The sequence below is a fragment of the Ursus arctos genome, unplaced genomic scaffold, assembly GCF_023065955.2.
Source record: "Ursus arctos isolate Adak ecotype North America unplaced genomic scaffold, UrsArc2.0 scaffold_1, whole genome shotgun sequence".
Taxonomy (NCBI): Eukaryota; Metazoa; Chordata; class Mammalia; order Carnivora; family Ursidae; genus Ursus; species Ursus arctos.
Window position 1 is genome coordinate 97,963,206 of NW_026622763.1, and position 15,101 is coordinate 97,978,306.

At 42.0% G+C, this 15,101-nt stretch overlaps 1 protein-coding gene across 1 annotated transcript in view; it reads right to left on the reverse strand.

Annotated features, from left to right (window-relative positions):
* The window catches only part of COL4A4 (collagen type IV alpha 4 chain), a 122,557-nt gene that overhangs the window by 70,463 nt on the left and 36,993 nt on the right, over positions 1–15,101 (reverse strand). The window contains exons 6-13 of the mRNA XM_026491803.4: positions 13,624–13,758; positions 12,581–12,625; positions 11,803–11,919; positions 7,347–7,415; positions 3,845–3,880; positions 2,451–2,513; positions 2,088–2,123; positions 1,824–1,865 (exon numbers count right to left, since the gene is read on the reverse strand). Coding sequence (XP_026347588.3) covers positions 1,824–1,865; positions 2,088–2,123; positions 2,451–2,513; positions 3,845–3,880; positions 7,347–7,415; positions 11,803–11,919; positions 12,581–12,625; positions 13,624–13,758 — 543 coding nt within the window. The remainder of the gene's footprint in view (positions 1–1,823; positions 1,866–2,087; positions 2,124–2,450; positions 2,514–3,844; positions 3,881–7,346; positions 7,416–11,802; positions 11,920–12,580; positions 12,626–13,623; positions 13,759–15,101) is intronic.

Sequence of the window (15,101 nt, forward strand, 5' to 3'; positions counted from 1 at the left end):
CTCTGTATAAAATAATTAGCCAAAAGTTGTCATTTATGTCATTAGAAATGTTACTCTCTTGGGAATAAAATGTCGCTTGAATTGGGTTTGCCATAATATAAGCATAAATTCTCACCCTTAGTCAGCAGATAACTGTTTTTCGCTTTTCTGACTATTTCTACTATTCTACACTTAGACACCGTTAAGAGCAGGCGACAGAGTGGGTCACCTGTATTTGCAAACCACTATTTTCTCACATTGAAAAAGTACCATATATTGATTTTAGTCAGAAGTATGAGGAACATAAATCATGAAGAAGAAAACGCAGACGGTCCATAAGTACACCACCCAGGACAAACCAGGAGCAGCGTTTTGGGGGCGGGTTCCGTGGGCAAACATGTTCTTGCCCATCCGAGAGCTCTGTGGCAAAATTTCAAAATGTTTTTGTTTAGCAGACAATCCTAAAGAATTGAAATAAGCCCATTTTGGATCATCTGAATGGCCACCTCAGAGCCAAACCTTTCCACATGATTCTACGGCCTGAGTTTGCAACTGCATCTGATGGTGCTGGTGCCGCGGGGCCTCCGCTGGCAGTGCCCGCCTCACCCCACAAGGCGGGGGTTCTCAAGCCGGGGTGCGTGGGCTTCGGGGGCTTCGACAAACACGTTTTCAGGGGTCCACCACTTCCCAAGTCTGAAAAACCTTGTTTTAGTGTATTTCCTTTCAGTCCTTTCTCTAAGTTAGTGGTTTTTAAGGAGAGGGGGTAAGCCATTGGACATACTATTCTGCCCGGGGATACCTGGTGGCAGGGTCGTGACACATTTTAGGTTGTCACAACCCGGGGCAGGGGAGGCAGGGAGGGCTGTTTCTGGCATCTAGTGGGTAGAAGCCAGGATGCAGCTAACCGTCCTACCCGACAGCGCACAGGACAGCCCCCACAACAAGGAAAGAGCAGTGTCGAGATGGCAAAATCCTGCTCTAAGTGTCTATTTTAACGTCTTGAGTTATTTTTACAAAATTGAGCTTATACTTTTGTAACCTGTGCTTTCTGATCAACATTATAGCGTAGGCGCCCTGCACATCGTGACGTCTTCCAATATATTTCCTGCGATCGAGTCATTTTGCTCAGCGGCTGTGCCATAACTGACCCAACCACACTGCGACTCCCCGCGAGTGGGGATCAGGTCTGTCTTACTAAGTCCCCACGTCCAGCACCAATCCTGGCCTGGCACAGAGCAGACGTTCAGTATCTACTTGCCCACAGATGTGGCACGAGCCACTTACCAACTGGTAGCCATTCAGATTGTTTGCAGATGAGCTGCCATCTTAAAACACCTTCTAAAGCTTATATTTGCTAGGTTTCCTGGCTCAGCAGAAAGGACTGTGGGTGTGAGGGAGGGAGGGAAGGGACAGTGAGGACGGGCACGCGGTGGGAGGGACTGGGAGACTGTTGCTAAATGCTTTTGGTTCCAGGTATTTATACTTTTATTTATGGGTGGCGTTTAGGATTCTGAGGAAATTTGTGAAATTAAGCCAAGTAAATCAGTAATTAAACAAACCGTCACTCTGGATATACTAAATTATCAGAAATGTTCAATCTCTTTTTGCTAGGGTAAAATGTGTCATATACATTAACTTGAATTTAGTGTTAAATTTTGTCAGAACTGTCATTTTACAGTCAAGGATAATGGTGCCTTAATAATTCAGCAAAAAAATTCTCAGCCATAAAATCGGGCAGGGACTGGATAATGAACACAATTTCAGTGATAATCAGAACAGCCTCTGCCCCCCGGGCAGCACATACATTTTAACATCTGCTTCTCCAGGCAAAAGGGGATTCTTACCGGGTCTCCCATTTGCCCCTTTACTCCCACGCCAGGATTGCCCTGGGAAAGAAAAGGAAAAAAAATAATAATGTAATTGCTTTTGAATACTAAAAAGGTAATTACAAGCAAGTAAGACTCCTGGTGAAGCAATTAATTGAAATTTATTAAATATTCGGGGAAGTCTACTAAGGGAAAGACATAATTCAGACAGAGCTCAGAGGTCACTTCGCTCCTTGGACACAGACAGTCTCTATTTGTTGTATGTTACTCATGACCACCCACCTTCAAGCCCGGTCTCCCAGGATGGCCTGGAGCACCCTGAATCAAGGGCAAAAATGCAAAATCAAGTATCAGTCATAGAAATCACAATGTGTCAGTGTTGGCTGCCCCAAGTTCCTCTTTAGGAAACCCTGAATTTTAAGACATGCCTGCTGGACTTCCTCTCAGGGCTGGACTCCCTGTTGCCCTGGGGACCTATGCTTCACGATAAACTCACCCTGGTGATGGGGGTGTACGTGGCTTTATCAGTGATAACCTCTCGAACAACCCACCTGCACCCCACCCAAGGCTGCAATTTTCCTTTTTTTTGGCTTAAACATCCAGGCCAGGTTTTCAGAGGAACAGAATGAGCAATGGTCTACTTACAGCTAACCCGGGCTCTCCTGGATGTCCCATAGGGCCCGCTGGTCCTCTTGCCCCCCTTGATCCCTAAACATGAGAACGATCAGTGCATTGGTTACCAAAACTCAAAATCATCGTTCACAGCACAGCCTACGTGTAATCCTAAGTGGATAAAAACCTCTGAAGAAATCACGGTCACAGACACACCTGCCCTGTAGCAGGAGAACCGTCAGTGCAGCTGCCACAGCCATTAAAAGGTCCATGACAGCAGCACTCTGGCAGGTGTGACCAACTCCTATATTTAGGATGGAATTAAGACCGAGAAATCAATCTACTTGTTTGCAAATATACCAAAGTAGAGCACGAAGAAAACTTGTTACCTGCTATTCCTAAATTGCATAAATGTTATATCTTTGCTATATATGAAGAGGCTTTTAAAAATATTCATATTAATAATTTATATTAAAATATGAATCTATTTGTACTCGTCACTATATTTTTAAAACATGCCCTATCAGATTGATGCGACTAGAAATGCCCCCAATTCAAGATTAAGGTGACTCAGCCACAACTTTCTGTAACATGTAGGTTGGAGCATAATTCCACACAAATTCACAAGGCGGGGTTATAGATGTGCATTTCTAGAAGTGTAAAGAGAGGCTCTCTGCTCTCCCGCCAACCCTGCCACATCGAACAATTTGTGCAAGAAATCACTCTCTCTAGGAGGATGAATTGGTCTTTATTTTAACAGCGACATGAAAGTATCTCATTGATCACGTCACACTGAGCTTCGGGGGCAGCGAGGAAAGTAATGTGGGGGAGTAATCCTGTCCACAGCCAGACGTTACCAAGCAAAATTATAGGTTAATCGATTTGGAGGCAAAACTGCTTTCAGTTCTAATCTTGTGAACCCTGATTGATTTATGGCAAACACTAACATAATCATTGAATTACAAATTTCAGGGAGGTGAAGATGAGGCAAAAAATTAAATGCAACACACACTTACTGATTCAGCAGGCAGAATGGTATAGAGCAAAATCATTTCCATTTGACATGCATTATTTAGGTAGACTCGAGGGAGACTTATCTTCCCAAATATTAAGGGACTGTATGTCCCTGAGTAATGCCAAATGATCATTAAAAGACAGAAGAGGAAGGTAAGCAGAAGCTTGCTGAGACTCCAGGACAGTTCCATGGGCCTGGGGCCTGTGTGGTCACACAGGGGCTCATGCCTGATTTAACGCTTGGCTGCACCCCCTTCAAGTTCTTAGTCATTTCTGAGCAAGGATCTACACTTTGACCTTGTACCAGGTGGGTTCTGCAAATGATGCGGCCGGTCCTGCTGGGATGCAAGCAGTGTGGACCACGGGCTGGTCGAGGAGCCAACAGAAGCACGGGGCCTGCTTGGGAGACTTACCGGCAAGCCGGGAGGTCCTGGGTTCCCTCTGTCGCCCTGCAATAGGAACAGCGCTTTGCTTTAGACGAGCAACACCACTTCCCTAAAACACACATGATGTAAAAGGAGCAATATACACAGGAATTATTCAGACTGTCCATGCAGGCTGCTGGATTGTCTGGTGTTGACCCTTGTAGAGGGCTCTGTGGAGAGGACTTTCTGTGTCCATCCCTAACCCCAGAATCCCGCTTCTACTCAGCTGAAACCAGACAAAGATTGCTCAAGTCATGATGACATGGAGTCATGGTGAGATTTTCATCTTTCCATTTACAATCCAAATTCTCAATCCAATGGTCCCATGAGATCACAGTTTAAGGTCTCCGGTCTAATTGCCAGAACTTGCCTCCCCTAATAGACACTTTGCTTTTCATCACCCTAGAGTAAATGGAAAGGGAATGCCTGTGGAAGTTCTCTCACACGGGCCTCTCTGTGCATCTACAGCTCCTGAGACTGTGTACTTTAAAGAATCAAAAGGTGTATATTCTCTTGAATATAGCTTCTTTTTTACTGTAAAATATATTATAAAGGATATATAAGGTAACAGTTAGCATTTTAGCCCAGTTCTGTGGCATGAAGTTCACTCACGCTGTTGTGCAACCATCTCCAGAACTTCTTCCTCTTTCCCAGTGGAAACAGTAGCCATTAAATACATTTCCCCTCCCCCTGGCTCCAAGCAAGCACCATTCTGCTCTTGGTCTCTGTGAATCTGACTGCTCTAGGAACCTCATATAAGGGGAATCACCCATTATCTGTCATTTTGTGAGGGGCTTATGTCACTTAGCATAATGGCCTCAGGGTTCATCCACAGCAGGTGGGATTCCCTTTCTTTGGAGGCTGAATAATACTGGGTTGTATGTATAGATCACATTCTGTTTATCCATTCATCCAACAATGGGCACTTGGGTTGCTTCCGCCTCTTGGCTATTGTGAATAATGCTACTAGGACCATGGCTGTGCGAATATCTGTTTGAGACCCTGCTTTCATTTCTTTTGGGTATATACCTGGAAATGGAATTGCTGGATCATAAGGTAATTCTACATTTAATTTTTTGAGGAGCCGTCGTACCATTTTCCAGAGCAGCTGCACCATTTTCCATTCCCACCAGTAATGTAGAAGAGCTCAGATTTCTCCCCATAATTGTCAACACTTACGATTTTCTGTTTTTCTTTTTCTTTTTTTTTAATAACCATCCAAATGGCTGTGAAGTGGATATAGGGCTCTTAAAAATATTGTTCTTTAAGGTTATTGATCTGCATACCTTTTTTGTTTTCTAGAGAGGGAGAGAGCAGGAGGAGGGGCAGAGGGAGCAGATGAGAGAATCTTAAATGGGGCTCAATCTCACAACTCTGAGATCATGACCTGAGCCGAAATCAAGAGTCGGACACTTAACCAACTGAGCCACCCAGGTGCCCTTGGACCATTTTTATTTGGGATCTTCTGTTTCTCTTTAAGATGAGGAATTCTCTATATTCATTTCTCCTTCTATCTCACATATTCTTTCTTGCTTTATTGCAAAAAAATATTCGTCATGACTAAAATTGGTCAGAATAGCTAAAATTAAGCACTTAGGAAACAACAGATGTTGGCGAGGATGTGGAAACAGGGGAACCTTCTTGCACTTTCGATGGGAATGCAAACTGGTGCAGCCACTCTGGAAAATAGTATGGAGGTTCCTCAAAAAGTTAAAAATAGGACTACCATATGACCCAGCAATTGCACTACTAGGCATTTACCCAAAGCATACAGACATAGTGATTTGAAGGGCCCCGTGCACCCCAATGTTCATAGCAGCAATGTCCACAATAACCAAAATATGGAACGAGCCCAGATGTCCATTGACAGATGAATGGGTAAAGAAGATGTGGTGTATATATATACAATGGAATATTACTCAGCCATCAAAAAGAATGAAATCTTGCCATTTGCAATGACGCGGATGGAACTAGAGGGTATTATGCTAAGCGAGATAAGTCAGTCAGAGAAAGATAAATACCATAAGATTTCACTCATATATGGAATTTAAGAAACAAAACAGTCGAACATAGGGGAAGGGAAGAAAAATAAAATAAGATAAAAACAAAGAGGGAGGCAAACCACAAGAGACTCTTACTGTGGGAACAAACTGAGGGTTGCTGGAGGGGAGGTAGGTGGGCGGATGGGGTAACTGGGTGATGGGCATTAAGGAGGGAACTTGATGTAATGAGCACTGGGTGTTATATGCAACTGATGAACCACTAAATTCTACCCCTGAAACTAATAAAGTAATTTATGCTGAATTAAAGTAATTTAAATTGAATTTAAATTTAAAAAGAAACTCATCATGACTATTATTGTACAGTGCATTACAGTTGACAATGTGCTTTAAGATAAATTATTATGATGCATCATCGGCACTGAGAGGAAGGCAGGGTAGGTATTATTTTCATTTTCCTTCACAAATAAGGAAAATGAGGCTCAGAGAGGTTGAGGGGGTTGCTCAAAGTCACAGTGGATGGTAAGGGTCAGTTTACTCCTTCCAATACACCATACTGGTTCCTAGAATGACCCTGCTTTTGAGGCCAAGTTTAACATACCATTTAAGCCATAAACAAAAGCATAGTTCCTGCTGCTTAACAAGTATGTATAGGCTGAGAGGCTACAAACGAATACTGTGAGCTCACTCAAGAAATCACTACGCAGGTGAAACTTAGGGTCTACGAGAAGAAATTTAAGTTTTATCTAACTGTTATAAATACTCTGCCTTAAGAGAAATGGCCATGTTTTGCAAACGTACCATATTTTTCCTTTTGATTTACATCTACTGATCTTCTGCTTACTCATGATACTCATATTAGAGATATAGCTGGTTATTCAAGAGTTTATGTCTGAATATTTGTGTATCATTGTATATAAAATCACAAAAGCATTTCATTTACCCAGAATAGTGCTATAAGGTTTCCATAATTTTCAAGTTCAATGGTGGTGCCTCCTTTTATACTGGATGGCAAGTATTATCATTACATTCTATCTACAAATAGATCAGTGCTTTTCAACTGGGGTGATTTTTCTTCCCAGGGCACGTTGTAATATGTGGAGATATTATTTAGGTGGGGGGATGCTATTGGCATCTAACAGGTAAAGGCAGGGTTACTGTTCAACATTCTACAATGCACAGGGTCAGCACCCACCACAAATGATTATCTGACCCCGGATGCCAATAGTACCAAGATTAAGAAACCCTGAAATAAATGTACCTGTCACACTTTGCAAGGACAGTTAGGAGATGCTGGAATTTTACAGCCAGAGCAATTAAAGCCACGTGCCTTCACACAAGAGGTATGGTGCCATCCAGAGAGTTGGGATAATGATAAAAAACAGTGTGCTCCACGACATTTCAAAAGAGATATGTCCATGTGTTTCCTGGGTGGGTTTACGTAGATGGAAAAATAATTTTTTTAAACCCACCACGATCATAAAGCTTACCTGAATACCTTTAATGGCACCTAAAATGAACACTGAGTTTCCTTTTTCTCCACTTTCCCCAGGAAGGCCCTGAAAACAAAATATTCACTTAAGAGGTGGAAAAAAGCATATTACTATTTTAGTATTTTCCTTTTTGTATGAAAATATGGCTTACCGATAAAATACCATTATAGTCATGTCTCACTAGTAGAGATTTCTTTATTCTCTTCATTATTGCTATCGTCCTAAGGTTCTCATACATATTTATTCAATATTCAGTTAAGATCTATTAATGAATCTCCAAAGACAGAGTCTCTAGTAATATACATATGTGTTATAAATATATATGTAGGTAATACATTATATAATAATATACATAGCCTTTTACTAATTATTCAGCAGGAAAATTGCATTTTTCTTCAAACAAAATAATTCACATGTATTATTCTTACAAATAAACAATTTTGCAATTGTCAGTTAATAATTCATGCCCTAGAAATCATTTTTTAAAAATTGATTTTATTCATTTCAGTTGTTGTGTTCAAAACAGAGCCTCTTGTATCCTTGTAAGATTAACTTTTAAAAACATACCTTCTTTTTAGAAGGTTTTTCTAAGCAGCTGCAAGCTTACTTAGAGTTATTTTTTACAAGTGAATAAAATAACTCAATGTATTCTTTTTCCCCCAAAGTTTTCCTGCTGGATATCTTAACAGATCTTTTTTTTTTCTTTTTTTTAAGATTTTATTTATTTATTTATTCGACAGAGATAGAGACAGCCAGCGAGAGAGGGAACACAAGCAGGGGGAGTGGGAGAGGAAGAAGCAGGCTCATAGTGGAGGAGCCTGATGTGGGGCTCAATCCCACAACGCCAGGATCACGCCCTGAGCCGAAGGCAGACGCTTAACCGCTGTGCCACCCAAGCGCCCCTCTTAACAGATCTTAACTTGGTCGCCACAAAAGAATTCTACCATCTTTATGTACCAAGCTCCCACAAAGGACATGCAGATTTCAAAGTTAATCCCTCCTGGAAAAGTCTTGACTGTGCTTCCAGTGGGAGATCCTTAAGGGTTGTATGGTAAGTTATAGCACCTGCTTTCCTTGAGAAATCAGATGTGTCTCTACAGGCAGTTCCCATATGCATGAATTTTGGTTCCACAGTTATACTAAAATCACACCAGTCCTCCAACAAAATGGTTCAAACCTCAGTTACCTCCTTATATTAACTGAGTGACTGCACTGCTAGCTCTTCGGTATATATAGGTAACAATGGGAATCGTGATCCCTGGTCCCATCGCTCCTTTCAGTCTGTCAATGATTGGTCACTGCACATCTGTGAGTCAGCAGGTGCGCACACGCACATGCACACACACCAGCAAAGCGTGTAGTTGTGTTCCCTCTTTATCTCCCAGTGATAAACCCAAATGACCCCACTGCAAGGGGCAACTGGCCATCAAAGATGAAAGTAAGGGAGGGGATGAAAAATGATAAAGCCGGCAGTGAAATTCAGACAGAATGTAAGTGGAGTCATAGAAGAAATAACTGAGCGATCGTGGAATGTTGAGTGTCTTGAGCTAGAGGGACTCCATGAAGACAAAGTTCTCAACACAAAAAAGGGAAGTGGCTGGGACAGAAAGGTTGAAGCTTGCCAGAGGACATGGCACAGGCACAAGACCCTCAACCACAGGGACTCTTAAATATAGTTCACAGCACCAGAAGCTGATCCAAACTCAGAAAACCGAGTCCGACAATCCACCAAGCACAGAGAGACGCATTCGCTTCATTGCTGTAAATTTCACAGCCAGAAGAAGACACTGCTCAAAACACTCTCGGTAAGTGTTTACAAAGACCTGAAACACTTCGATTCTCACTGTGTATGGTTTTTTTTGTTTTTAGTTTTTTAAGAAAGATTTTATTTATTTATTTGAGCGAGAGCGCACACAAGGCAGGGTCGCGCGGGCAGAGGGAGAAGCAGGCTCCCTGCTGAGAAGGAAGCCAGACTCCGGACTCAATCCCAGGAGCCTGGCATCATGACCTGAGCCTAAGGCAGACGCTTAACCAACTGTGCCACCCAGGTGCCTCTAAAAATTCGTTTTTAATGTAGAATGTATAACTTTTCTTTTTAAATGGGTTAAGGAAGAACAAAGAAATTGTGAGAGAAAAATCTTCTCCCAGAACTAGACCTACTCTCATGGGTGGTTCTGGCAGAGCCAGCCCCTCAGCCCTCTGTGACCTCTGCCCTCCTGGACCTGTGGGTGGCATCAAGAGTCTGGGTTTGAGCTATCCTGGGCCTTGGGACCCAGGCTGCTCTGATCTATTGACTGATCTCAGCATGAGGTTCCTCATGTGAATACAGTAAGGAAATCCCCGTTTGTTATGAAGATTAATGAGCAGTGCAGGAGAAGGTGTCCTCTTCCTTCTCCTGGGCCTGGTGTCTTTGATTATGCTCTGGGAGCTTTCTGCCCCTTGTCTGGGAGCCTTCTGCCCATGGAAGTGGAGACCCCTTCATAGGGTTCCAGAATTGCTTTTTTCTTGTATTGATGTGTAGAGAGGGTTGAGAATCTGTTCTGGACTGGCCTGAGGGAGAAGGACCTGCTCCTCTCCGTGCTGAATTGTGGACAGGGCTTCTCCCCTTGCCTTCAGGGCCTTTTTCTGGCAGCTGTGCTTTAACAGGCTCCCTTGGTTCAGACCCACCTACTTGTTTTTGGTGCCTATAAACATCGATGGAGATGGCCCTCTGGGTGCCCAAGCTGAACCTTGTCTCTGGGACCCACTGGATGGCATTTGCTGCTCCTCACTGTGTATGTTTTAAATGACAGTGTACTAAATCAATATTTTAGTTTTTTAAAAAAATTCCCTATGTATTTATAACTAACACGAAGGGAGCTTTTAATATTTTAACAAAACATATTAGAGGTCATGGAACAATAGTAATTTTTACCATTGGATGTTAAGGTTGCTTTGTGTGGTGTCAGCTTGCATGGTCATTTCTCATGCCTCACACTCTGGGCAAAGTGAGGACTGACTAAATGAAATGCGTCAAGGGGAAGAAAGCTGTTTTGCAAAGACACAATTACGACAAACTTCAGTATCATGGTCATTGCGGCACGCTGTGGGAAAGCTGAAATCAAGAACTCCTCTTCTGCACGTTCATGGACACTCAGCAGAATGGGTCCGACCCAACTGGAAGATCTTACGAGACGTGCGTTCACCAGACTGCACTTGAGCCTTCAAATGGCTGAGTGTCAAAACAGAGGGAGGCTGACAAGCTTAATTACGGAAGTTGGTTGTTGTTCTTCCTTGGTACTAAAGAAGGATGTAAATTTGGAAATTGTTTTTGAATTCTGTGTTCAGATCAGTCCCACTAGAATTGGGAGCAAATGAAAAACCCATGAGGAAAAAGCAGGGTGATTACGGCGGTGATAATAAGAAAACCTTTTGAAGGAATCTTGGGAAATGGTATTTACAGGGAAGTGGAAAGGCTGCCAAAGTCCCAGAAAATCAGTTTTAAAAGGCCAAATCAACTCCAATATTTATGTGAGAAAAAAGAAAAGAGAAAGAGAGGGCATATCAGGGATACAGGAAAGAAAAGTTCTTGCTAAAGTCATATTTAAATAAAAGTCCACATTTTTGAATTAAAAAAATACCTAAAAGCAGTAACGTTTTCTGAAGTGCTGGATATTGTCAACTGTTTCTGAACATCCATTCCAAATGCCTTCCATTTTTCTTATTGCATGATGGGGTTGAGAAAGCTAAAACTACATTTCCCAGACCCCTTTGCAGCTGGAACAGGACTTATGGTCCACTAGGAGATGGGCTTATGAGATGTGGAAAGCAGAAGTGAGGAGGACATCCTCTTCCCGGTATTGTCGTCACTGCCAAGCAGGGAAGGTTAGAAACTTGAGTGTTTGCCAGGGTCTGGACATGGGGAGGGGAGGCAGCGGTCATGTGCAGGGGCGGCCTCCTGGCTGCTGGATCTCAGCTAAGTGTAAGCCCTTGAAATCACAGCCCCACAGTGTCCCCTGAGTTCCATTCCTCCAACCTTTTCAATATGTGTCAAATTCCCTCTATGAAAGGCCTTCCTGTTTGAAATACCTAGTAGGTTTACGAGTCAGCAGTGAACCCCGAATGTAAGTTTTGCTTACTGACCTCCCTGCTCCTTTCCTTACCATCCGTTATCCTCCGCACAACCGCCTAAAACATCTTAGTGGAACATCGATCAGATCATACTGCTTCCTTCCTTGTAACCTCCAGTGCCTTCCCATGGCATGTAGAAAAACTCCAGCCTCCTCCCACCATCTGCAAGGCCCCAAGAGCTCTAGGTCCTTCACACCTCTCTGTCCTCACCCTCCAGCACCCCCATTCGTTCACCATGCTCCTGGCACACTTTTACTAACTGTTTCTTGAACACGTCAAGCTCATGTCCACTGTAAAGCCCTTCAATTAAGATCCCCTTTAGGATGAGCTGTGGGGGTCTTACTGGGGGCCCTCCTGGGCCAGGAACTCCTCTTTCTCCTGGAAACCCTGGATCACCTCGTGAACCATTATAGCCGTGCATGCCAGGCTTGCCTCTGGATCCAGGAGGCCCTGGGTGCCCCTGTAAGAAACAAGCTGATAAATGAGGTGTTTTTGCAAGAATACTGTAACACAAAGTTTCTGCAATATGGGCACCCAAATTATGGCTATTGTGACTCACGTGTTATTGAATTTGTGAAACTTCTTTCCCACCCACAAGTACTATGTAGCACAGTAAAAATACAGAGATAAATTTTAATATAGCCCAACAGAAATTAATTTAGTTTGGAATATTCTGAGAGATTTGGGAGAGCAACTTTTTAAAAATCCTTAGAAAGACTCTAATGGATTATAAAGCCCTTGAAACACCTCTTCCTTCTTTCAATTGGTTTTCATATTAGAAATGAGAGAGTAAGCCCCCTTTCCTCTGTTAAAACTAACCAACAAGTAAAAACTTCCACTATGCCTATACATTTATTTCTAGAACATGGCAAGTACATGTAGGTTATGTTTTGGAATGTTTTTCTCTAATCTGTTTGAAAACCTTGCTTTTCTGGTAGTGTTTTGGTCTCAAAGTTATTACACAAAACTGAAATGCAAGCACCCTTCCATGCACTACCAGGAAAAAATAAAGAAGAGTATGCCAAATAAGTATATATAGAGAGAGATAAAATGTGATTTTAAGGGCTTTGATGAATGCTTTTCCCTTTTTAAAAAAATGGGAAAAAATGAGGGATACTTACAGGTATGCCATCCAAACCTGGAAATCCAGGAACACCAGTTGGACCCTAACATCCCAGAAAACAAAACAAAGATATAAAAGTTATTAAAGTATTAGATTAACAGATTGATTTACTTAAAAACATAAATAATTAATGACTCGTTTTTAAAAAACTCTTAGCGGTCATTGTCACTTATTTTTTACATTAATGAACTTTTTAAAAAAGATTTATTTATTTATTTATTTGAGAGCGAGGAGGTGGGCAGAGGGAGAGAAATCCCAAGCTGACTCCCCACTGAGTACAGAGCCCAACACGGGGTTCGATCTCACAACCCTGAGATCATGACCTGAGCTGAAACCAAGAGTCGGACACTTAACCGACTGAGCCACCCAGGTACCCCTTTTTACATTAATTAACTTTAAATGTTGGCATTTAAAAAAATCTTTTGTACTTTTCTTTTTGTACTTAGAAAGCCAACTTGGCAGGATCAGTTCAAAGAAAACATTTGATACCCTGTATGCCAGAAATTCAACTTCTCAGAATCTGTCTCTCCAAGAGAAATAAACTCTTAAATGGAAACAGAGGTAATTTACAGGATTGCTTTTGCACCTGACACAACACAGAGTTGGGACAGGATCTCAAATTTACATCAACAGGGAATAAACTATGGTTTTATCTATATTATGGCATATTGTGCAGTATTTTTGAGGGAGTAAGTTTAATCTACATAAATTGATATGGAATGATCTCTAAGCCATATGGTTGAGTAAAAAAAGAAAGGCTCAGCATGATAAATATATGATTTGGGTTTTTAGGAAAGCCATGAAAGAATACAACCCTTCACTGGGGACACTCACGTATTTAAGTGCATAGAAAAGTCTAAAAAGACATTCTCCTCTAGAAAAGAGTTAGGGAATGAGGGCTGATTACAGAAGAGGAGTTTACACTTAATTTATTATAGAGTGCTAGTAGGGACTACCTGTGATTATTTAAAAAAAAAAAATGTGGCAAGGTAGCGCTTGGTAAGTGGTTAGTAAGAATCTCTCACTTAAGAAGTGTCTTACCTTATCACCTTTGTCACCTGCTGCCCCAGGAGGACCACTGTCACCTCTCATCCCTTTCTCTCCTGGAATGCCAACGGGTCCAGGCAGTCCCAGGGGTCCAATAGGACCCTGTGGCCCCAGAGGTCCTGGCTGACCCTAAGAAGGAAGATTAAAAGGGAAGACGGCTAGATGATTCTTTAGTACTGTCTTCTAATACAAATATACTCACTTGGCCTACAGAAGACAAGAAAATTAGAGTTTGAGCAAATTCTAATAATAAAAGCACAAATGATCTATTAATTACAAAAATAAGAAACATCAACATTGCCCTTTTTAATCTGAATTTAAGGCATACAATAAGTTTGAATTATTCCATGTGTACACACACACACACACATGAACTATAGTTCTATTTTCATTCTGTCGATGACATTTATAAATCTTGAGCTGTTTAGCAAAGCATGGAACTTGCAAAACAAAGCAAGAAAAAAAAATCAAAGTGTCATTACCATTATGTTAGTGACATAAATCAAGAGTGGAGAAATCTGCCAGATCTTTTTTAAAATTTCATATGGCTAATGATTTTTCTGTCCTTTTAGAGGAAAACATTTCTTTTTTAGCTGCTTTTATCTACTATTTATTTCTTAATTTGGAAGCAGACTCTCCACATCAATTTATATTTGTGCAATCTGACTTTCCATGAATGAAAGGGTCACCTCTTATTTTAGGTGAAGACGTTTCATGAGCTCAGTTCTCCCCCTGAACCCACAGTGGGTACATTTCCAGTATAAACAGGAGAAACGCTCTGCCCCCTTGTTGCCTGTCTTCCACTGCATTTAGATGGGCTGCGGCACCAAATGGATACAGAGTCATTGCCCACTAGGAGCAACCTTGAGTCTCACAGCTCTCTCTATTCTGGAGTAGGGAAGACGGGTCTCAGCAGACACACTCCCTGGGCCTCCCATGATTTGCTCCCTTCTCTGTCCCAAGCTCCCTTCTCTCTCTCCATAGTCTGTACACTCATGATTCCCTCTAGGACTGAAATTTTAAATATTAGGGGTCCAAACAGCACCACTTATATGTCTCAGCACAAACCTCTCTAACTTCCAGATGGCTGAGCATATCCACCTGCCTCCTTGGCATCTTCTTGGATATAATAGTACCTCCAACTTAATAAAAGATCCAAAATGGAATTCTTGATTTTCCGCCGTAATTTAATCCTCTGTCAACCTTCCTGAACTACCCATTTAGTCCATCCAGAATCCTGAAAACATCTTAATATTCTTTCTGCTACACCCACATTGAATCTATGATCAATTGCTACCATTTCCTTTCCAAACAGACCTGGAACTCACCTCTTCACGGTCCCCCTTGCTGCACCCTGGTGTAGGCCAGCATCAAGAGATTATTGCTTTTGGCTCCTAAATTGCTCTCTAGCTTCCTCTTCCCCTCTCCCAGGCTTCCCTCCACAAGACAACCCAAGTGACACCGAAACAGAA